Below are 23,046 nucleotides of genomic sequence, written 5' to 3' on the forward strand. Positions count from 1 at the left end.
AAAGTGAAATAAGATCCATTTATGATAATCATGAGATACATAATCCGATTGGTCGACTAGTCGTTTTAATAGTCGGTGACTAATCGACCACCAGAATAGTCATTAGTTGCAGCCCTAATATACACACACACATATATATATATACATACATATGTATATACACATTTTTTTTTTTTACAATGATACTAACTGGCAGTTTTGCTTTTTACCTGTCTGAGCTTCATGCTTAATATTTTTTTAAATATATATATTTTTAAAGGCAATTTTGTTTACAGAACAAACTTTATTATCTATCATACTTATTGTGTTTGGTTGTGTTTGGTTTTCATTCATTGTTAATGAGACTAAGAGTCCATTTTATTTATTTTTTGTTTTGTTATTTAAAATGTCTTCCAGTTCCAGTGTTCTTTAGAAATTAAAGTTAATTGATTTTTGAAAGGGTGTACTTGCATTATTATGGCATTCTCATTATATTAGTTGAAAATCGTCAATATTATCGTTTATCGCAATAATTTCTGAGAAAATTTATCGCCCAGCAAAATTTGTTATTGTGACAGGCCTAGTTATTAAAGTTGTAAAATCCAAGAAGATGATGTACAGCTAGCTGTTAGCATGTAGCCTAAGTTATGAAGAAGTATTTAAAAAAAAAAGAAAAAAAAAGGCAAAAGGGTCTGGAACCCCTAACAGACTAAAATTTTGTGCAATAATCTGGATCAAGTTCAGTTATGTAAACAGAGGTAATGAGTCAGAGCTGAAAGCCCAGGCGGGAGTGTTAGCTAACGATATCCAGCTCTGAAGCCTTCAACACTAACACGGCTTCTAAACATCCAACAACTCGCACAAAGCTCGGTGGAATTTTTCCCACAAACACAACAACAAAGAACACAAGTAAAAACAGTGACGCAGATGCAGAAAGGAGTGTCATGGAACTGACTGGTAACTTAAAGAATCTAAGTTTATCTAAATAAAACATTAAAAATTATGATGGAGACACAATTAAAATATGATGGAGAGGCCAACACGTGAAAATCACCATCATCAGGCTGTGATACCTAGCAGGTGTTCAGTACCATCACTGTTAAACCACAGCTTTCTAGAAGCTGCTCTGTTGGCAACGGTTTTCCAGACCTGTCCGTCTCTATCCTATCAAATGGATCCGGAGGCCAATAGCTGTTATCTCTCAGTCAGTTTACATATGACAGGCTTTCTCTGCATCATCACATCCTTTAAGCTCCGTTCACAGCATCCTGTTGTCATTCAACACAGATAAAGTAATCCTTAGAGGAGATCTGTGCAGAGCTAGCTGGCTTTATCAACACCACCTTATCTGCTAATGACAGGATGGAAATTATCATCATAAACACGTGTGAAAATGTCTCATTGTTGTTCTGGTATATTTGTGTTGTTAGGAAAATTCTCTCAAGGAACGAGACACTCGGATCGATGAGAAGACACGCCCGTTTACTGCGATCGCAGGAGTTCAAACACAACCAGAAGACAAGTTAAACACAAGCCAGCCGACAATGTTAGAACTGGAGTCCAGTCTCAGGACACATCCTTATTTAGCCCATCCCCCTGGGAACAGGTGTCATGTCCACTGATGCAGGACTCCATAGTGAGGTTTCACATTGACCAGCCACAGCAGGAAGGTAATAAAGTTCTTTTGTTTACAACTGTATTCACTTCCTAGGGGCACTAAAGATAACGGTGTCCTGTAAAAACAGGTCTGATCATAATCATTAATGACTAGCTGTCTCTCTAACAGATGGTCCCTATCTCGTCACTACAGTCAATACAGGATTTTCCATCAGTGTAGAGATGAACAGATCCACGGTGAGAAAGAGGAAAAAGAAAAAACAGAGGAAAAGAGAAAATAAACAACAGAAAACAAAAACAGATGAAGAAAAGAAGTTTTGGAGGTAAAAACTAAACGTATGATTTGCTAAGCAGGTTATTGGACATGAACGTCCTCCAGCTCTTTTGGTTCTTCTCCAGCATGATGCTCATTTCAGACAAAAACCTCCAAACACCACTGATGACATTCAGATCAGTTTCAGTCTGAATTTGTTCGTACTGGTCTTTCAACATTTGTAGAAGAAGAAAAAACTGAAAGACAAGAAAAAGAAGAAGTGGTGCTTCCAGTCAGACCAACAACCCAAAACCTGTTCAGTTCTCAGCACCAATGATGCATCTTGGAGCTGCAGCATCTCCAGAGGAACACCAAGGGACAACAAAAATCTACAAACATTGATTTAATCTTTTAAGTTCTATTTCTATCATGAGATGGAGGATTAGCACATGATGATGACATCTAAATATGACCTGCTCTGTGCTCCAACATGGATGTACAGGTGCGACATGAACGGCTTCACTTACAAACTGCAAGGTCCAAGTTTTTTCAAGTATTTACCTGATTTATATCACAGCTCTTTTACAGCAGTTTCACCCCGATGCGCACACACAGACACACGCTCCGTGTTAAATGAAAACCCGTTTTTATTTTAGCAAACAGAAAAACATGAATGTTCAGTATAATCCACATATCCTGGTAAACCTCAGGAGAATTATCTCAGTTACATGATGACAAACAGGGACTCCAGTCTGGGACTTTGACTCGAGTCGCACTAAAGCCTCATCTATAGTGAATTCAGACTCAACTCCGAGTTCTGATTTGAGACTCGTGAACTATCTTTACTACTTCATATTTTCTTCCTGACCTCCACTTTGTCTGATCTCCTGTCTGCTGGAAGTGATTCATTTCCTCAGACATAACAAACACAGGTCAATAAAAACAGCATCAGCCCAGGTGAGCACACCTGTTGCTGTTCCACCTTTTATCCTAGTATTTGGGTATTAAAAATTCATTAAAAGTAATAAAAGATAAACTGCAGCATCACTCTGGATCCATCACATCCACATTTATCCACCTTAAAACACACTGAAGAGGTTAGTTACTGTAATAAGTACGCTACTGTTAGCATCTATGTTAGCAACAAGATTAGCGCCACAGCATTAGCTTGTTGTTACCTTGTAATGTTAACTCCATTAGATTGGTTTCACCTTCTCACAGCTTTATTTTTATTTTATCCTCCCAATTTGGTCGTTTCTTTAGTGGGAAATGATTGAACTATTTTTAGCATCTGTTTTCTTTGCAGCAGTGATTAGCAGTGAGCAGGTGCAGCAGTTTTTTCTCTGTTGTGGCTGTAATGTAATATTCTATGATTAAAACAAACACAAAGTTACATTCAGACAGGAATAACTCCAGATTAAATTTTGATTGTGATCTTTTATACTTGAAAATAAAATAGCACAAAGATTCCTCTCAATATGTAGTGAATGACTGGTTTCAGCTCTGTGGAGTGGTTGCAGACTGGTTACAGATTTGCACACTGGATGAAAACTGTCTTTGAAAACATGAAATCAGCAATAACCGACCACTGCACACGGGAAAATCACATCATGGACTTGGAAAAGGCCAAAGTCGTCTGCAGGGAGCATTACCAACACCAGCGTTGGATCATGGAAGCAGACCCACACAGCCATGACCCAGGATGAGGGGGCCATCAGCAGGGGCCGGCATCGACCTGACGTTCAGACGGGCTGTACTGGCGCGTCCACACCGCCTCAATGAACATCAGCTGATTTGTACACGTCAAACACGTCAAACACCATCCAGTGACACCTCTGATGAAGACGGAAGACTACCGTTGAAACATGTCAGGTAGGCCTATGTTAAAACGGACTAATAACATAAGAACTAAATCAGCTATGGTTTTGAATGTCCAGACTGGTTTTGGATCTGCAGACTGGTGGTAGACAGGTTTTGGATCTGCAGATTGGTGACAGACTGGTTTTGGATCTGCAGACTGGTGGCAGACTGGTTTTGGATCTGCAGATTGGTGACAGACTGGTTTTGGATCTGCAGACTGGTGGCAGACTGGTTTTGGATCTGCAGACTGGTGGCAGACTGGTTTTGGATCTGCAGATTGGTGACAGACTGGTTTTGGATCTGCAGACTGGTGGCAGACTGGTTTTGGATCTGCAGATTGGTGACAGACTGGTTTTGGATCTGCAGATTACTGACAGACTGGTTTTGGATCTGCAGATTGGCTGCAGACTGGTTTTGGATCTGCAGACTGGTTTTGGATCAGCAGACTGGTTTTGGATCAGCAGACTGGTTTTGGATCTGCAGATTGGTGACAGACTGGTTTTGGATCTGCAGATTACTGACAGACTGGTTTTGGATCTGCAGATTGGTGGCAGACTGGTTTTGGATCTGCAGACTGGTTTTGGATCTGCAGATTGGCTGCAGACTGGTTTTGGATCTGCAGACTGGTGGCAGACTGGTTTTGGATCTGCAGACTGGTTTTGGATCGGCAGATTGGTGACAGACTGGTTTTGGATCTGCAGATTACTGACAGACTGGTTTTGGATCTGCAGACTGGTTTTGGATCTGCAGATTGGCTGCAGCCTGGTTTTGGATCGGCAGACTGGTTTGGATCGGCAGACTGGTTTTGGATCGGCAGACTGGTTTTGGCTCCCTGACTGGTATTAGCTAAGCAAACTGGTTTCACCCTGGTTTTAGCTGTGTGTGTGTGAACCTGCTGCTTTTCATTTTGACAACTTCCTGAAGTGGCTGCTGTAACTTTGAACTCTTGGTGAGCTACGTGGCTCCCAGCTCCTCCTGGTCGCTGTAGCCACGCTGAGACGCTTTACAGCACCGCGTGAACCCGGTTAAACACACCGGCTTTGTGTCGTGGTCGAACCGTAGACTCAGCAGACGTTCCGGAAACTGAGCTGCGTTTCGATCCAACAGCAATCTGTGTCTCCACATCGAATCAAACTAACACGAGAAGTATGTCTGACGAGCTCCGTGAACGCCATTACACGCACACACACGCGCAGCAGCAGACAACTCCAACACCGACAACACGAAGCCCAGCTCTCCTTACCTGAACCGGAGGTATTCCACCCGGACCGTCCACTGTGTCGGGCGAGTTGTCGAAGACCCGGTCCCTGTACAAAGACCACAGCCCGACGTTTGGTAAGAACAGCAGAGCCGCGATGAGCAGCCCGGCGAACTGCAGCAGTCGCTTCTCTTTCCGCCTCATCTCTCCGGGAGAAAGCAACCGAGGCAGCGGCGGTACGAACCAGCGAGTCCGAGAGCCCGCTTCCCCGAGCCGAGACAACTTTCACTCCGACTGTGGGGACAGACACCGGCGCTATGTTGCTCCGCGGCGGCTAAGTCTGCCGCCAGGGGGCGCCGGGCCGAGGGAGGCGAAGGGAGGCGGAGGGATCCGGCCGAAAGATGAAGGTTGTGGTTCAACAGAAAGTAACACGTCATGAATGTACATCTGTCTAATCACACAGATCCTGATTAAAACGGTTCACCTCACAGAGCCGTGAACATCTCATGCCGCCTTTACGATCGCCTGGGAAATAAGAACAGCCCTGGAAATTCACATAAAATTAGTTTCGTTAAATAAACTATTTTTACTCAAATAAAAACACTTGTTTTCTGTTGTTTTGGGTCATTTAAAGAGAAATACAAACTGATGAATTAATTAGATCATCAGGTTAACTTTAACCAAAGTTAATAAAAATAGTATTGTTCTTTGTTTTGTTTCTTATTTTTCTGCTGTATTAATTTTGTTGTCATGTAATTGTACATAAATTCAGATGTAAAGGAGTAATTGGATATTTTATCTTGTGGCCATGCATCAGTTATGCATGTGCATTTATGTCTATATCACACATGTACCATTTAAAGATTTAATTTTATTTTAATCATAGGATTAATTGTAATAATGTTACTGATATTACAGGGTTTGACAGACTGAACAGTTCACTGAACAGAGGCGAGTCACCAGGTTCAACAGTCTACGGTGGCTCCACTGCAAATGACAACAGTCTGCCTACTCCAAGGTAAACCTGGAGGAACAGTGGAAAAATATTAAAACAATATTAAAGAACTTTCATAATAAGTAAGAAACACTTAATTCAGGTGTTTAAGAGACAAAAAGTAAAACAAAATGTGGACTGAGTTTTCATGACTCAGTAAAATGCTGCAACAACTTCATTTTCTCATTCCCACATGCCAGTTATCTGTGGCCACAAGATAAAACCTCAGGATTAGTTCTGACTGAACCAGTAAAGGGTGTGTGAGCTTCATCTTAATCTATAGCCTGCTTTTGTAATTTAGCTGTTTTCTGACTCTTAATGTCTGCTGAGTAGATCTGAGCTCAGTTCACCATTACTGGGAGATTTTGAAGAAACAATAACCAGATTCATGCTTTCTAAACCCAGCCTCATGAATAGAACCAAACCTATTCACGACTCTCATGGTCAGCCTATTCAGAGGCTCATGGTCAAACGACAACTTTGTATTTCAGGTCTGTGCACACAAATGCAGGTCTTTATAACCACAGATTTTTTTTTTTCACATGCAAATGCAGCATTTTGTGCTAAAACTAAAGACCAGAATAATTCTTCCAGGGTAAAGATTTTCACTGGCAGTTGTGTTTATGTGTGTTTATGCAGGAAATCCAGCTGTTTTGGACTTGCAGGATCAGTTTGTGCTCTTCTGACTCCTTGGTTTATTGTCACTAGTATGCCAGTACGTCACCAAGCAGAGACTTTTTGCTAATGAACTGCACACTATAAAAGCAGCTGGGAAACAGTATTAGTGGTACAAAGTGGATGCCAGAGGAGCAAGAGGCCATGTTGGAAGGAGAGGATGTGGACATGGATGACCCAGACCAAGACCACAGTCAGATCAAGCCCTTGCCCCTGGTCCAGAACCCGTCCTGCCCAATGCACCTGGTCCAGGACCATGACCCAGACAAAGACCTAGACTGAGACAACAACCCAGGCAAAGAAATAGAATTTCAGATGAAATTCATGCCATTGTCCTTCATAATGTTCTGGGACATGGGATGACAATGAGAGAAGCAGGACAAACACCCAACCTGAGCAGATACACCATGGGATCCAAGATTTAGAGGACAACAAGTATATGCTGTAACTCAGATATACACCTACTTTATAGGTTTACTTTTATGTTATTTTCTATGTTTTACCGTTGTGTTCTCTTGTTTTGTAGAGTTGTAAGACCGTCTGTTGTGGCAAGAGGACAGCTTTTATTTAATCAACAGCAAGTGGCTCTAAATGTTCAAATGGTGGTGCAAAACAATGCGGTAAAATTGTGAAATCCAGCTACAGATAATCCAAGACAACAACTATTTCATCAACAATGCAAGCCTCTCCACCACTGATCGTGTGGTGAAGAAAAACAAGGTCAGCATGAAGCAAGTCTACAGCTCCCTTTGAAAGAAAGTCCAGCAGCGTGAAAGAACAGTGATTTCAATACTTGCTAGTGAGTATATGAAATTACTCTAGCATATCATACTGTAGTGTAGTCCTTTTCAGACATGCTCTATTCTCTGGACAGTCTGTTGTGAAGGTCAGCACACGGTATAGGATGGTGTATTATGTAGATAGTTAACTTGGTATGTAAATCCATTTGTCACTCCAGTGACATGCCTATACTGTAATGATACCAGCATTCAGAAATATTCTGAGAATACTGTAAAAAGTGAAATGCATTTTTTTCCTACTGGTGCAAGTAAATTACAGTAAGTATACATTTTGTTGTTGTTGCTGTTCATTCCAGAGAGTTTTTCAACTGCATTCTGATGATAGGCCACATGAACACTTCTATATGGATGACTCTGGTTTGTATGTGTGTTTTGAGTAATGCCAGCCATCCATGCTGTGTTTTTTATTTATTTATTTAGTTGCAAAAAATCTTGGGCATGGATGGAGCTGCACAGCCTCATGAATTTATTTACACTGATGAGGCTGGTTTCAACCTAAGCAAACTAGACAACGGGGTCATAATATAATTGGCCAAAGGGCAACTGTGCACATCCCGGGGCATCGTGGAGGAAACATCACAATGCCTTCGAAGGCTACTACACCATCATGCCAAACTAGGACCCAACAATACGCAACATATACTCACATTTCTCAAAGAACTTCATGATGCAGTTGTACAGGACAGATCTGAGCAGCCCAGGGTTGTTGTTGTCTGGGATAATGTTAGTTTCCACCGGGCTGCTCTGGTCCGGGACTGGTTCACCAACCATGATCGGTTTGAAGATGTATACTTGCCCCCTTATTCGCCATTTCTAAACCCTATAGAAGAATTTTTTTCTGCTTGGAGATGGCGTGTATATGACTGCCACCACATGCCTGCATGCCTCTTCCAGCAGAGACATTGAGGTAACAGCAATCAATGGATGGATTCGGCACACAAGGCGTTATTTTCCCCGTTGCTTAGCAGGAAAAAATATTGCTGCTGATGTTGATGAGATCCTGTGGCCAGACCAAAACAAACAGCAGGATCTGTTCCCACCCAAAAAGTGCATTTTGTGTTTTACTTTTGTATTATTTTTGCGTTACTGCATTTACTGTGCTGTACTGTAACGTATAGTACTGTGATGTGCAGTAGTGAGTTGATATCATTGGTAACCTTTCTGCACTTTCATATTTGGTTGTTGTGAAAACGTTTTTTGGAAGAAAAGTGTTGCATTGAGCTTCACAGAATGCTACTTGATGAACTGAATAGAAACGGTGAAAATCAAAGACTGCAGTGTTTTATATAAAGTACACGAGTGTGTTGCTGCTAATCTGAAATTGTATTCATATGATGCAAGTGTGTATCACTTTGTCATCAGTGACGTTTTGATAAAGGATTGTTTTGATAGCAGAGTTTCAGTTCAACATAGATGTGAATGGTTTATTTCCCAGTGTTGTGTCCTGTGTGCTTGTGTGTGAAGTTTTGACACAATGAGCCGAAGTTTTGCAAAAAGTGTTCAAGCAACAGGCAAAAACTGTAGTCGGACTGGACTGGGTTGATTGTGTTGAGGACGTTGAGCTTCTATCTTGGGATTGTACAGTCCAGCAGCATCATTTTTGTGTAAGATTATTTTTATTTTGTGATGGTGAACACTGTCATGGTATGTTTTTGTGTTTAAGCTGTTGTTTTTTGAGGACCGTTGTACCACATGTAAAAACACAGTGAGAGAAGAGTGTTTTGTATTTTGCAGTACAGTGTGCTGACTTTGCTTTGTGTGTGCTCATTTTGGAAGCAAAGTTTACATTTGACAATGAAGTTTGCTTTTGAATCAAGAGTGCAGTGTTTTGAGAATTGTGTCCTAATAAAGAAAATGATGTGCAGTATTTTGGGAAATGTGTGCTGTTTTTTTGGTGCAGTGTCTTATCTATTGAGAAAAACTGTAAACAGCATTAATTTGTCAGCATTGCCTGTTTATTAATTTACTACATTAAATTTGTGAATGAAGCAGTGTTGTTTGTTGTTTGTAGAGACAAAAAACACTTCATTTGCTGCTTTTTGTGGTTAATAGAACTTTCTGTTGAGCTGTTTCTAATTATATTGGCATCCAGTGGCAGCAAAATGTTGTTTTCCAAACCCTGTATTTTTACCTGCATGCTGCCATGCTTGCACATGGCTTGCAAAGTCATGGTCCACGCCTGAAAATAAGGCCTTCCCTGTGTAATATGTCCTGAGCAAACTGCTTCATAAAACAACGTTCCAACAGCACAGGACCCAGAGTGAACACTGCCGCATGTGGACTACACCAGGTAGGACCTCTAGTTTGTGGAGTGAATTTGAAAACATGGTCACATTCACCAATATCTTTCTAATAATTTTGTTAAATGTGCTCTGAAGGTTATGAAATTCCTTCAGGTGAGACATTACAGATGAATAGGGTAACATAACTATTAGGTCTATTCCTGACATTCCAACTATTATTTTTTTATTGCAAGTTTTGTGAAAGCCAAAAATGAACTTATCTGCATGCATTTAAGGGAAAAAAAAAATCTGAACACTTGATTTATCCAGGTACAAAATTCTCTTGGATTTTGTTGACAGAGTGAAATGCTTTACAGAGGGAATTTTGGATATATCTATTACTTCCTCATTTAAAAAATACTGTAAATTACCAGAGAAATCTATTTTTTTACCATGTTTTTGAGATGAAATGTTTAAAAAAAAAAAAAACAAACAAACAAACAAACAAAAAAAAAAACCCTGTAGAACCTTTAAAATACAGACAGGAGCAGAATTGAACAGTTTAGTGTGTGGAAGTGCTGGATGCAGAATTTAGACCCAGAGTACCAGAAAAACCCTATTTACAGACATCAAATCCAACTGAATAGCAAAAAATAAAGCAAGACATTTATAAGACATCAAAGCTGACAAATGTACAACACAGCATGTGAATACGTTTCATCTGAACACAAACTTCCGAACAGCCTCATTTGTACGATACTAAGGCAGTAAAACTAGGGCTGTCAAATTATTAAAATTTTTAATCAAATGGCTCACAGCTTTCCAATGAATTAATCATGATTAACATCATTCACGACTATGCATAAAATTAGCCCGGTTTTACTGCATTGTATCAACAAAATGCGCAGGCGCTTGCAAATTTTAGTGTTAACAGACCAGGATCAGTAAATACAGCCTGTAATATACTTCTATATGCTGTTCTATGTCACCAAATGGCGGACCTCGATCCACATCCGGACCCAGTGATGGTTCTATAATCTGGTAATCCGGTCCTCTGGTATTCAGTTCAAGATAAATACTCCAAAATACATAACCCCAGAGGTTCTGGTCCCTGGTTAGACTGTGGGTGCAGGTAAACCGGCCATTATGGCATTTGCCTGCAGTTTACGGCATATAGGCCTCACTCGAAAAGTCAAACAAATTTATTGATTGGCTAACTGCGAAAACGTGAGAAAAGTTGATGCAGAAAATGGAATTTTTAAAAGCGAGTAAACAAACCAGTACGGGTCCATCCTTCCGACCGGCAGTGTCAAACCTTTATGCCTCATATGCTGTGAAACAGTAGCTTAAATCAAAAGCGGGAACATTAGGCATCACTATGAAACCAAACACAAAACAAAAGTTTTTTTTTAACTTATCCACCAATGTCTGAAATGAGAATGCAGAAAATAAACAAGTTAAGGGCCCAGTATGACAGATCCCCAGACACATCACACACTCTTACACCGCACAGCAGCGTGTATGAGTCTTCATGCGGATTGCATGGATTTTAGGGCAGCATAAAAAACCGCTGAGTGATGTGACAACTGTGAAGGAGTGTTTGAGGGCCGCTGTGGAGACACTGCTTGAAGTTAAACAAAAAGACGAATTGTGTGACAAAATCAAACAAATCCCTATATCAGCTATGAGGACAATCAGAAAATCTGAGAAATTAGCAAATGATGTCTTCTCACAGCTTGATGCAGCTTTGCAGAGTGAAAAATTGTATATCATTAGCTGTTGATGAGTCTACAGATGTCACAGATAATGCCCAACTTTTGGTCTACTTAAGATTTTTCCACAAAGAAAAGAAAAAAATCTGTGAGGATTTGCTGGGTGTGAAGCCACTTGGGACACACACAAGAAGAGAGGACATATATAAGGCTATTAAGGAGATGCTGATAGAGAGGGGGATAGATCTGAAAAAGGTGATCTCAGTCACTACAGATGGTGCCATAGCCATGGTGGAAAGAGGAAGGGGGGCTGTGACACAGATGAAAGAAGACAACCCAGATCTTGTTGCATACCACTGTATCATCCATCAGACTGTTCTGTGTGCCTCTCCAAAAAATGAATTTCATGAAGTAATGAGTACGATGAAAAAACTCATCAACTTCCTCAGAGCATCATCATCCCATCAACATCGTCAGCTGAGAGATTTTTTGAGAAAAAGTTTAGGCAAATGCAAATGGCCTCCTGCTGCACAACAACGTAAGATGGCTGAGTAAAGGGAATGCTTTAGTTCGCTTTTCTTGTCCATTTAGAAAGAAACAGAAGGTTTTTTTTTACATCAGCTCAAGAGTCAGAGAGCCAGTTTTTAATGTTTTTGCACAATGAGCACAATATGGACATGGTGGCATTTTTGGTGGGCATCAAAGCACCTGAATGAGCTCAATGAAAAGCTTCAGGGACCAAATAACTTGATTTCTGATTTCATGACAGCTGTCTGCTCCTTCCAGAAAAAGCTGGAAATTTTCAAAGTTGATCTCCAAGAAGCATGCACACATTTCCCAAGCTTAAAGGAGCAGATTCAAGGTGACAGACAGGTTTCCTTACACTGACTTCATTGACAAGCTGAGAAGAAACTTCAAAGATTTGACTGCTTCTGCCTTGGAAAACAACTCCTACTGATCTAGGCAAGGCAAGGCAGTTTATTTGTATAGCACATTTCATGTACAGGACAATTCAAAGTGCTTTACATAAAACAAAGACATTACAGATATTTAGAATAGTTAAAGGCATCACACATAATCACAATAAAATAATAAATTACATTAAAATGATTAAAAGCAAGATAAGTTAAAAAGTTAACATGCAGATTTCATGCATAGGCGCATGAGAAAAGAAATGTTTTTAACCTGGATTTAAAAATGTCTACATTTGGGGAAAGTTTAATCTCCACTGGCAGTTTGTTCCACTTGTTTGCAGCATAACAGCTAAATGCTGCTTCTCCATGTTTAGTCTGGACTCTGGTCTGGACTAGTTGACCAGAGTCTTTGGATATAAGGGCTTTGCTAGGTTTATATTCTCTGAACATACCACAGATGTATTCTGGGCTTAAAACGTTCTGGGATTTGTAAACAAGCAGAAGGGTTTTAAAATCTATTTTGTGACTGACTGGAAGCCAGTGTAAAGATTTCAAAACTGGTGTGATGTGTTCAGATCTCTTAGTCCTGGTTAAAACTCTAGCAGCAGCGTTCTGGATGAGCTGCAGATGTTTAATGCTCTTTTTAGGAAGTCCTGTTAAAAGACCATTACAGTAATCCAGCCTACTAGAGATGAATGCATGGATGAGTTTCTCTTGGTCTTTCTGGGAGACTAAACTTTTAATTCTGTTGATGTTTCTGAGCTGGTAAAAAGCTTCTTAGTGACAGCTTTGATGTGGCTGCTGAAAGTCAGATCTGAGTCTATCAACACTCCCAGGTTACGAACTTGGTTGGTGATTTTAAGAGCCCAAGTCTCCAGGTGTTTGCCAATGCTGACCCTCTTCTCTAGAATCCATACCTCATCAGAGAAATCTGGGAATTTTCAAAAGTAAGTTTATTTTACTTTTTTATTTTTATTAATTAGGCTTATGTATTGAATTGGCTGGTACCCCAGACGGTAAAGCAAGCAAAATCTTTTCTTGCGTTCCCGGGCTATTATCATTGGTTCATACCCGCCTTCTCCAAAATTGATACACTTCTGCATGACTTGACCCATGGCACCAGTCATGAGAAAAATTCAGCCCCAGTCAGATGGTCCCTAGAGTGTCAGCATGCTTTTGATCAGCTGAAAGAAGCCCTGACCAATGAACCTATTCTGGCAAGGAGAGAAACTTTCCAGGTGGACCAGGCTACAGTTGGAAATTAGGAGACTTGGGAGAGATGCCAAGCCAGAGATCCAGAGCTTGCCCAAGTCAGATGGTGGAATGAACAACAATCACCACAGCCAAAGGTTGGTGACGCATCACCATTTATGAGACATATGAGTCATTCCAAAACAGGAGACACAGGAGGTATGGAAACATTATCACAATCAGATGGGACACCCTAGCGGTGAGAGGACGTTGGCAGCCTTGCGACAGCGGTGTTACTGGCCGAGAACGAGGGAGGATGTGAAAGAATGGATGGAGACCTACTAACAGTGCATGTTTAAAGGCTTGACCAGAAGTGAGGGCACCGTTGTCCATTCGCACCACATATCCTTTTGAGGTTGTTGGTATGGACTACCTTTCTTTGGGGCGTCCTGATGACCACTACCCACCAAGGACCAGTCAGCCAACCTAACAGTTCGAGCCCTGTACAATAATTTTATCCAGACGTTCGGCTGCATTTGAGTCCTCACTCATACAAGAACCGTGCCAACTGTATGGATGTCAGAAAAGCCACACCATGACATACCACCCACAAGGTAATGGGGCTTGTGAGAGGTTTAATCAAACCCTATTGAGGTTGTTGGGTTCATTGGCTGAGACGGATCAGTCACGATGGCCCGATTGTCTGCCCGCTCTCCTCCAGGCCTACAACAACACGGTCAATAGCACCACAGAAATGACCCCTCCCTATGTGGTGTTTGGTAGGCATGCCAGACTTCCAGTCGATTGCGTCACAGGCCCAAGTCCCACAGTGGAGTCCCATCGACTACAAGGTTGGGTGAGGCAACATCAGCAAGCCCTGAACCACGAATATGAGTGCACCAAGATCGGGGACCAACAACAGCAAGAACAGGACCAGGGTAATTACAATCGGCGGGCTAAAATAGCCCCCTTACTCCCAGGCGAAAGGGTCCTCATCCATAATTTCTGTAGAAAAGCCCGGAGCAGATGGACCCCAGAACCATTTGTGGTGGTTACGCAGCTACGAGAGGGTCATCCAGTCTATGTCCTTCAGCCAGAGGGTAAGGAAGCACCCACACGCAAATTACACAAAAATAACCTCAGGCCATGCCCTGTCATTGTGTTACAGGAAGATACAGTGCCACCCAGACCAGGCTGCTAGGTGGTAGAGCAAACAAATCTGTTGCCACCCCCAAACTAGTGGCTTCCTAGCTTAGTCATCGGTTCCACTCAGGACTCTGCTTTACAGACTGTAGACCCAGCACCGGCCGAGCCACCTGACCCTCCACAGGACCCAGCAGCTCCCAGGGTCGAACAAGAATCCCCCAAGATACGACGCTCACAGCGAGTCAATAGTCAGGTCAGGTATTGTGACGGGTAACTGGTCTGGACGACCTGTGTTATTTTTTGGGGGGAGTTTTACTTTTCACTTGCTGTGTTTTAATTGCATGAGTGTATTGCATGAGGCTGCAGGATTGACCCAGGCCGTGAGGAGACAACGCCTGTTACTAGCTAAGTTAAGGAAAATGTAGGAGCTTGCAGGCGCTATAAGCGTGCAACCTTTTAACTCCCTCTAGAAAAATTGCACCAATTGAGTTACGCTTTCTACACATATTGCAATACAATGTGCTCACACGGGATGCTGAGCCTTTAAAGAACTCATTGGAAACTAGAAGAACTGAAAACACGGACCTTCGCCAAGCCATTTTAATAAATTTTTTTAAATCTTTTTGGCAAATTATTGTAGGCATTATTTTTAGAAGCTCTAATGGCAAGATCTCCCCATAATAAAGAATCTTTTTAAAAAAAATCTTGGATCCAGATGTTGATCCAGATCATCCCCCAAAATGTAATCACTTGTACCTTATTCCATTTCTGACATTTCCTGGAAAGTTAGCCAAGATCCGTCCATAACTTTTTGAGTTATGTTGCTAACAAACAGACAAACATACGTATGTCTTGGTGGAGGTTATAAATTAAATGGAAGCACTGCCCAAAACATCTGTGCCATAATAAAATGAAGTTGAGTGATCAGAGTGCTGTCCGTTTATAGTCTAGTTAATTAATATTGTATAATTTCACTAATTTACACATTACCAGATTTGGCCATTCTCTGCCAGCATTCCTTCTTGGCTGTTGCTACTGTTTGTGAACAATAATTGTCTACCCCTCTATGGTGAAGTAGCTGCTCTGCAGGGTTTGTCCATGTCTGCAATTGATCAGATGCTGCAGACACCAACCCTTTTATGTGAGCACCCACTGATCAAGATGGGAAAATCCTGGATTGAATTACTGAGTTGAAAACCAGCTTCATCGTACCTTATATCCCGATCCTGAATGTCTAGGTAAGTTAATCCCGGTAACAGAGAGGTATCTGGGGTATGTTAATCACGCTTCGTCGTACAGGTCTGACGAAGATTGGGTGTGTCATTGGGTGTGTCATAAAAAGCTTCACCTCCTACTAGACGCCTGGCATGCGCACTACATCGTTTTCAGTCCTATTTACGTTTTCCGTCTGCAAGGAGGTAGTTTTTACTCCGCTGTAAATGCAGTTTTTTTTAACCCATAAGAGCTTGACGTGACATATTTGTCACATACAGTTTCTGAGACATTTTGCCTGAATTTAAAGTCAAAGTCCTGTCAAACACAATTTGATACTTGTCTTCTGTCTTCTAATAGATATCCAGAAGCAGAAAACCATATTATAATATTTTTAAACTATCACATGGTAATAAGTGGTTGACATCCCCTTAAAAAAATGTTAATTTTTATGTTACATTACAAGGGCGAAATAAAGACCTCATATTTAAAAAATTGGACTTTTCTTACCATTTTTTCATGGGTCGGGCCTTAACGGGTTAATTCATAAATGGGAAAACTTTGCGTCTTAAAGAGACCCATTCAGGTGTTTGTGAAGGTCTAATGGGTCTCTTGTTCTCCTCATATAAACAAAAAAGCCTTCTTTTCAATTAATGATACTCCTTTGAATGTTTCTGGCACAATCAGCTGATTATAATACAATAAATATTGATAACTGCATATGATAGGCCAAGAATGTGTACTCGAATGGTAAGCCTTCAGATCTAGCTGGATGTTACATATTTTTACTAATGACAACATGGCCACAAAGAAGTGAAAATCATTAAAACCATTCATTTTAATTAGCCTGGTGTCATAAACCTCAGCACCTTATGTATATTAACATGGAAAAATAAATTCTGACAATGATCCAGATGAAGAAGTCCTTTCATGTTGAACAAAACTTGAGGAGTCACACAGTTACCAGCACGTCTAAAGAGTTACTGAAGAAGAGAGGTTTAAATGTAAATGTCCAGAAATAGTTTTTGGATTTTACATAAAACACATAGCATCTAATATGCAATATCTTCACATCTTGATATATATATATATATATATATATATATATATATGTGCGTGTTTATAGTTAGATTTACAGACCCGGCGTTACACCAGATGTTAACCCCTTAACTCCTGGTAGCGGAGGGTGCAGGTGCAGAGGTGAAGCTAAACAGTCAAGCTAAGAATGAAAGGTTACAGAAATTATAGGCCAGAAATCTGGATAATGAAGCACTAAAGGTGCATGGATGGAAGTTATAGTGCATATGGTGAATATTTATTTCTCCTGATACAATCCAAAAAACAAAAAAAAGAGTCCCTGGTTTCCAACCCAATGACAAGAAAGATAGATTTTAAAAAATGTTTTAGCCACATATTTAGAGGTATTGTGGAAAATCCAGAGAGACACTTACAGCTCCAGAGCCGCAGGTTGGAGACCCCTGTTTTTGTTAAAGTTAAAAAGACATTTTGCCCATAACAATGCGATTAACCGGGATTAAAAGTTTGAATAGTTGCCCAGCACTAATACACACACACACACACACACACATGTATATATATATATATATATAATTTGAATTATTTGTTTAAACATGTAATAATAGAAATTATTTTATTTGTAATATTTATATAATCATTACACATGATAATACTTCACATTCTCTTTAATGTCTCTAAAATCTTGTGTAAAAGTGACTTTTATTTGGGAAACAAAATAGGTCAACATTTAAACATATACATCCAAGAATGCAGCTTGTTGAAATCCCACCCTCTACAGAGAACTACACTATTGTGGCAATATTCACATGGTGATATACACACAAAAAAACTAAAAAAAATGGCTTGGCTAAAACCCTTGGACTGTTTTGTTGAGTTTCTTGGGGAATGTTGTTTCCCTGTAAGCTAAGTGGAGTCATCTTGGCAGTGTGGTGTGGCCTTAGCTTAAAAAACACACAGCTAATGTCAGCAGCGTGGTGGTAACTGTCTATGCAGCCGATGTACTCTTCGAGCAAAAACACATCTTCCTACCCGATCCTCTTCCATACAATGTACAGGAACTCAAGCAGTCTCATGGGCTGTGATTGTCTGGAACTTGCTGATGCCTGGCGAATAAGCCGCTCTGCTGCTCTGATGAGCCTTACTGTGCCTTGGAGAACAAAACTATGCTTCAGATCACTCACCTTCCCTCAGATACCACAGATCCTGCAAGAGAGAAAACCTCTGGCAAGATGGACGCCGGGTAAGGACGTTGACAGGGGTCTGGCTGCAGAGCTCCACTGTGGGGACAGTTCCAGTGCAGGCTTTATTGTCAGGCCACTTCCACAGTAGTGAAGGAAGAAACAAACTTTACCAAGCCTACTCTTTTCCCACCAAAGCCACACGGGAGGCGAGTAGACGAAGAAAAACAGTTGAGACTCCGCGATAGTGGTAACTTCTTCTGCCAAACTATGCTTGTCAGCGAAGTATATGTTGGAAAGTGTGTTACAGTTAAACAAGTAAGGTTATCGAATGTTACAGCGAGTTACAGCTGTGCACAAACGCATGAATTCAGGAACGAGTGCGCTCGATTTGATAAAGCTGTTTTACTTGAACCTGTAGCAAAGATAGTAGTATGTTTTTTCATTAGGTTTTATTTTTTATAATGTCTTCCATTCACCCTGGTCTCCAGAGTGGCTTTGCTCATTTTCAGTTTGGTGTTTAAAACGTGAGGTAATTGACACACAGGCCACTTAGTAGCCTTCAAAATGCAGGCCTGGACTAAAATAAGTACCTTGTACAGCTAAGCAGCCTGCAAAGATCTTGTTGGGCTGTTGTATTTTGTCTCACCTGATATGAAGTTTGAACTATGTATCATGACCAGCAGCTATTCTGTCTTTTATAGATGCATTTATCTATTTCTTTTTCAAATTGAAAAAAATGCACAACCTGCTGCAACTTGTACCGCTGTCCACCGTGTCCATAATTAAAACCAGCCATGTATTTTCATCAAACCATAACATTCATGTGTGCCCGTGTGTGCTTTTGTTTGCTAAATTATTTATTTATTGTATTTGTTTTTTTCTTGCTTTTAGATATGAAAATTTGCAGGTGTCACTTAAACTGCAGGGACATGGGCCATTTTCACTGCTATGTGGCAAGACAATTGTGAAATTCTCTTGAGTTTTAAAAAAAGAGACTTGTGCTTTCTGGCTTAAAACCAGTTACTCATAAATTTGCCCAGAAAAATGTTGCCGCTCATATAAATTACAATTCATAACTTTCTTTTTTGCAGTCATCAGTTCTTGGATACCACAAAGCCATCAACAGTTTAATGTCAAAACACACGAAAGTGTCCTGACACGTGACGACTTCTGGTTTGAATGCCGAAATGGAATCAACAGTATGTAAAAAGCTGCAGAATGTCATTATTTTGAAAGATAATTATTATGTATTTAAGACTGACAAGCTGGCTATTTCTGTTTTCACAGATTCAGTAGGAAATGCTTGTTTATGCGCTCATAGAACAAATTGCTCATTCAGAGGTTCCCTTCTTTGTTTGTTTTAAGGCAATCTGTTTAAATTATGCTTTATATTTTTGACAGGGCTGTTCTGTTGTATTGCACGAGAATGAACAGGTGTACCTAATTTAGTGGAGTGTGTAAATAATATAGACCCACACTTTAAATTTATTCGACAGGGAAATAACATCTATGTGGTCGAGCTTTATGTTGTTCCAACATGGCGACACCCAACTGTGACCCACTTTAAAGTTTACCTGTAAGTGTACTATGCTATGCTGCTTTCAGCAAGACAATTTCGGATGCATTTTGGCCATTTACTTAACTTTTCCTTTCCTCGATGCTCACATCAGAGATGCCAGTGTGGAAACCTAGCCATTCCATGTTGTCTCTAAGTGACAAAATCTATAAATGTTCCTAAAAATTATTAGTCACACTGTACTGTAAATGTTGTTCTATCCACATGTTGAGTTTAAATGTCACTAACGGCAATTATAGGTTTTAAAGCCAGTCCAGAGAGAGTTTTTCTTTCTGGTTTCAAATGTGCATATTAGTGTTGTCATAATACTAAAATTTCAAACTCGATTATTGATGAAAAGAAAATATTTAATACTCTATCATTTTCGATACCACAGGGGTTAAAAAAAATGAAAGGTATAAAAATATTTTTATTAAAACTTTACAATCTTTTCATTCATTCATTTTCTGAACCGCTTAGTCCATTAAGGGTCGCGGGTAAGCTGGAGCCTATCCCAGCATTAACAGGTGAGAGGCAGGTACACCCTGAGGGGTATTGCACGAAACCAGAATAAAGAAATCCAGGATAATTAAGCAAGCCCAGCTTGACCTAGCTTCCGTGGCCTATCCTGGCTTAATTGGTTGCACGTTTGCTGAGCCAGGATGAGAAGGTGCGGCTAGGTTAAGCCAGGGGAAGATAGTTGGGATAAGTGCGTGTGCACGGCATACTGAAGCAGACCTCGCGATCGCTCACAGAATCACCGATGGGGAAATGGATAAAAGTCGCGCGTCCTACATCACGGCCGCTGAACAACAGCTCCTGACAGAGTTCTCTGACGAAGTTAAGGATATTATAAGGAAAAAAGGCAATACCAATGCCATAAGTAAAGAACGCGAAAGAGCCTGGCAGACAATAGCCGACCAGCTCAATGCGTAAGTAGTCAAAAACTGTACAATTAATAAACAGTGCTCCACTGGAACTGTCATAATTAGGCTACAATTAAAGTTACTCCACTAACTGTTGTATACTTTAAGAGTGACAAGCAGGTGCATGTTACTCAGGAAATGTAGAGTATGATTAGGTGCAAACAATTATCCACAATGTGTCATTTAATCTATTTTCCTCATGTAACGTTTTTATCTATTTTATCTTTCTGTCCTTCATAAAGGACAAACCTGTCTGGCCATAAAAGAACCTGGCAGCAAGAAAAAATTAAATATAAGAACATTTTGCAGACTGGTAAGTGACTCCAAAGTAGATAACCGTGAACAAATGAGGTGAATAGATGAGGTGTCTGCTGACATGTTCAATGTCTGTATGATTGTAGCAGTTAAAAAAAGGCCTATAGAACTGGCACAGGGGGCAGCCCACCAAGCCAGGATGTGACTCCAGCAGAGGAACTGGCACTCCATTTAAATAAAGGGAGGCCAGTGATGGAGGGGATCCAGGGAGGGACAATAACTGACTCTGTCCCAGCCACAGAAACTGTCCGCTTCATACAAGGTACATCACGTACTGCAATTCTACTGCACATGGAACACAATCAAATATAATATAGTGTCTGACTTTGGATAACCTTGCAGTGTCTGGGAACACAATTACACTTTTGGAGCCACCAGAAGATGATCCGGTTTGTACAGTGTCTCGAAATAACAGGCTTGGTATGTTCTGTGAAATCTTAATCCGAGTCCTCTCGCTACATGTATACGGCAGGGGGAAGGCACATCTGCAGCTGCAGAATGCACGTCTGCAGATGAGGAGACTGTGTCAGTGGAGTCCAGAAGGCTTGAGGCATGTCAATTTTATGGGATTGGCCTGTTTATTTATTCCATGAAGGATATGAAGTCAGTGATGTGGTACTAATAGAAAATGTGTAGCAGGACCCGGATGCTGGTAACATTGTGAGTATTGGCTAAAGTAAATCTACGTTATGCACAAATCCTGCTGCGTTAACTGACATTTCCTTTACAGACTTCACAAACTGTCAGAACGCTTTATTCAGGGCACCTGGAGAGAGAGAGAGAGCTGGCAGATGTTAAAAGCTGACTCAAAAAGAGCAAGCTCCAAGGAATGGAGCTGGATCTTGAGATTAAACGCCGGACACTCAGAAAACTGGACCTGGAAATCCAGTAACCGAAAATCTGTATCTCTCAATGACATAGTCATCTCCAAAGGCCAGGGGATGTGAGCTGTCCCTGAAGACTCGTTCACGTCTGAATGCTCTTCTGAGGATTCGGGCTCCCTCGTCCAGTACATCCTCCAAAAAAGGGCAAGCCATTATGAAGAGGGAACAGGTGAAGGGGAGTTGGACCTATATATTCTACATTGCCCTCGGCACGGATTTCTTTGAAAACACCTTTGTAACCTCATCCGCTGTGTTTTGTAATATCAATTAATGCAATAAAACACATATTTATAAAACATCTGACAGCACTTTGACGAGCAGTCTTCATTAGCATAGCGATATAACACTTGGCCTGAGTAATAATACTGCAACTCGAATCCATATAAAAAGGCTGTTGCGATTACGAACAGATTTCGATTAAATGTACAGTGACTGTATATGTACTATTTTAATACTGGATGATTAAAATGACGCGCCATACTTAGGAAGACCATGGACATGCTGTAAAACACAGTAATTCCTCACAGAATTGACGTTGGACATGCAGGTGACGCGCTAGGATTAATCTTCCGGCAGTTAGCATGGTCTAGAGCAGGCTAGCTGCAGCGGATAAATCACCACAGTAACTTGGCCGGGTTTAGTTTGAGCTGCTTTCATGCAACCGACCTAGGGCTAAATTCAGCCAGGATAACCAACATATGCCGGCTTAATCCCTTATCTTGGTTTTGTGCAATACCCCTCTGGACAGGTCACCAGTTCATCGCAGGGCCAACACATAGGGGACAAACAACCATTCACACACACTCACTCCTGGGGAGAATTTAGAGTCAAGTAACCTAACAAGCATGTCTTTGAACGGTGGGAGGAAGCTGGAGTACCCATGCATACACGGGGAGAACATGCAAATTCCACACAGAAAGGCTGCGGTGCTAACCACCACACCACCGTGCCGCCCAACTTTACAATCTCAACATGGAAAATGCTTTCTTAACTGAATCGCAGATGCTAGTTAAATACAAAAATAGCAACAATGACAACATTTTTGGTTGTCTGAGGTAGGACAACACACAAAAGAAACGACAATTAAAACAATATTTTAAGGCAATAAACTATACGAATAGACAACAACCAGTTAAAAGTGAACATACCACAATTGAAATACTGTTTTCTCAGCTACACTTCAAAACAAACAAACAAAAAGGCTGAAAGTGAAAATAGCACATACTTATGAAGGCACACAAAAGTTCATAAAGTGCACTTTATAAATGACTGGTTAAGCATCAGTCTCACTGGCAGGTATTTTCTTCGCTGTTTGAAGCAATAAAGACAGGTTTCTCCACTGTGTAAATAGGAACCTGTTGTATTCTGCAACTG

At 40.7% G+C, this 23,046-nt stretch overlaps 1 protein-coding gene across 2 annotated transcripts in view; it reads right to left on the bottom strand.

Moving 5' to 3' along the window:
• LOC121654825 (polypeptide N-acetylgalactosaminyltransferase 10-like) overlaps positions 1-5,239 on the bottom strand; it is a 109,839-nt gene extending 104,600 nt beyond the window's left edge. The window contains exon 1 of one of the 2 annotated variants that reach the window (XM_042009157.1): positions 4,953-5,239. In XM_042009157.1, coding sequence (XP_041865091.1) covers positions 4,953-5,111 — 159 coding nt within the window. In that variant the 5' untranslated portion in view covers positions 5,112-5,239. The remainder of the gene's footprint in view (positions 1-4,952) is intronic. The other variant, XM_042009158.1, reaches the window with a different exon arrangement.
• Positions 5,240-23,046: the final 17,807 nt, after the last annotated feature.

Source organism: Melanotaenia boesemani, chromosome 15, assembly GCF_017639745.1.
Source record: "Melanotaenia boesemani isolate fMelBoe1 chromosome 15, fMelBoe1.pri, whole genome shotgun sequence".
Classification (NCBI taxonomy): Eukaryota; Metazoa; Chordata; class Actinopteri; order Atheriniformes; family Melanotaeniidae; genus Melanotaenia; species Melanotaenia boesemani.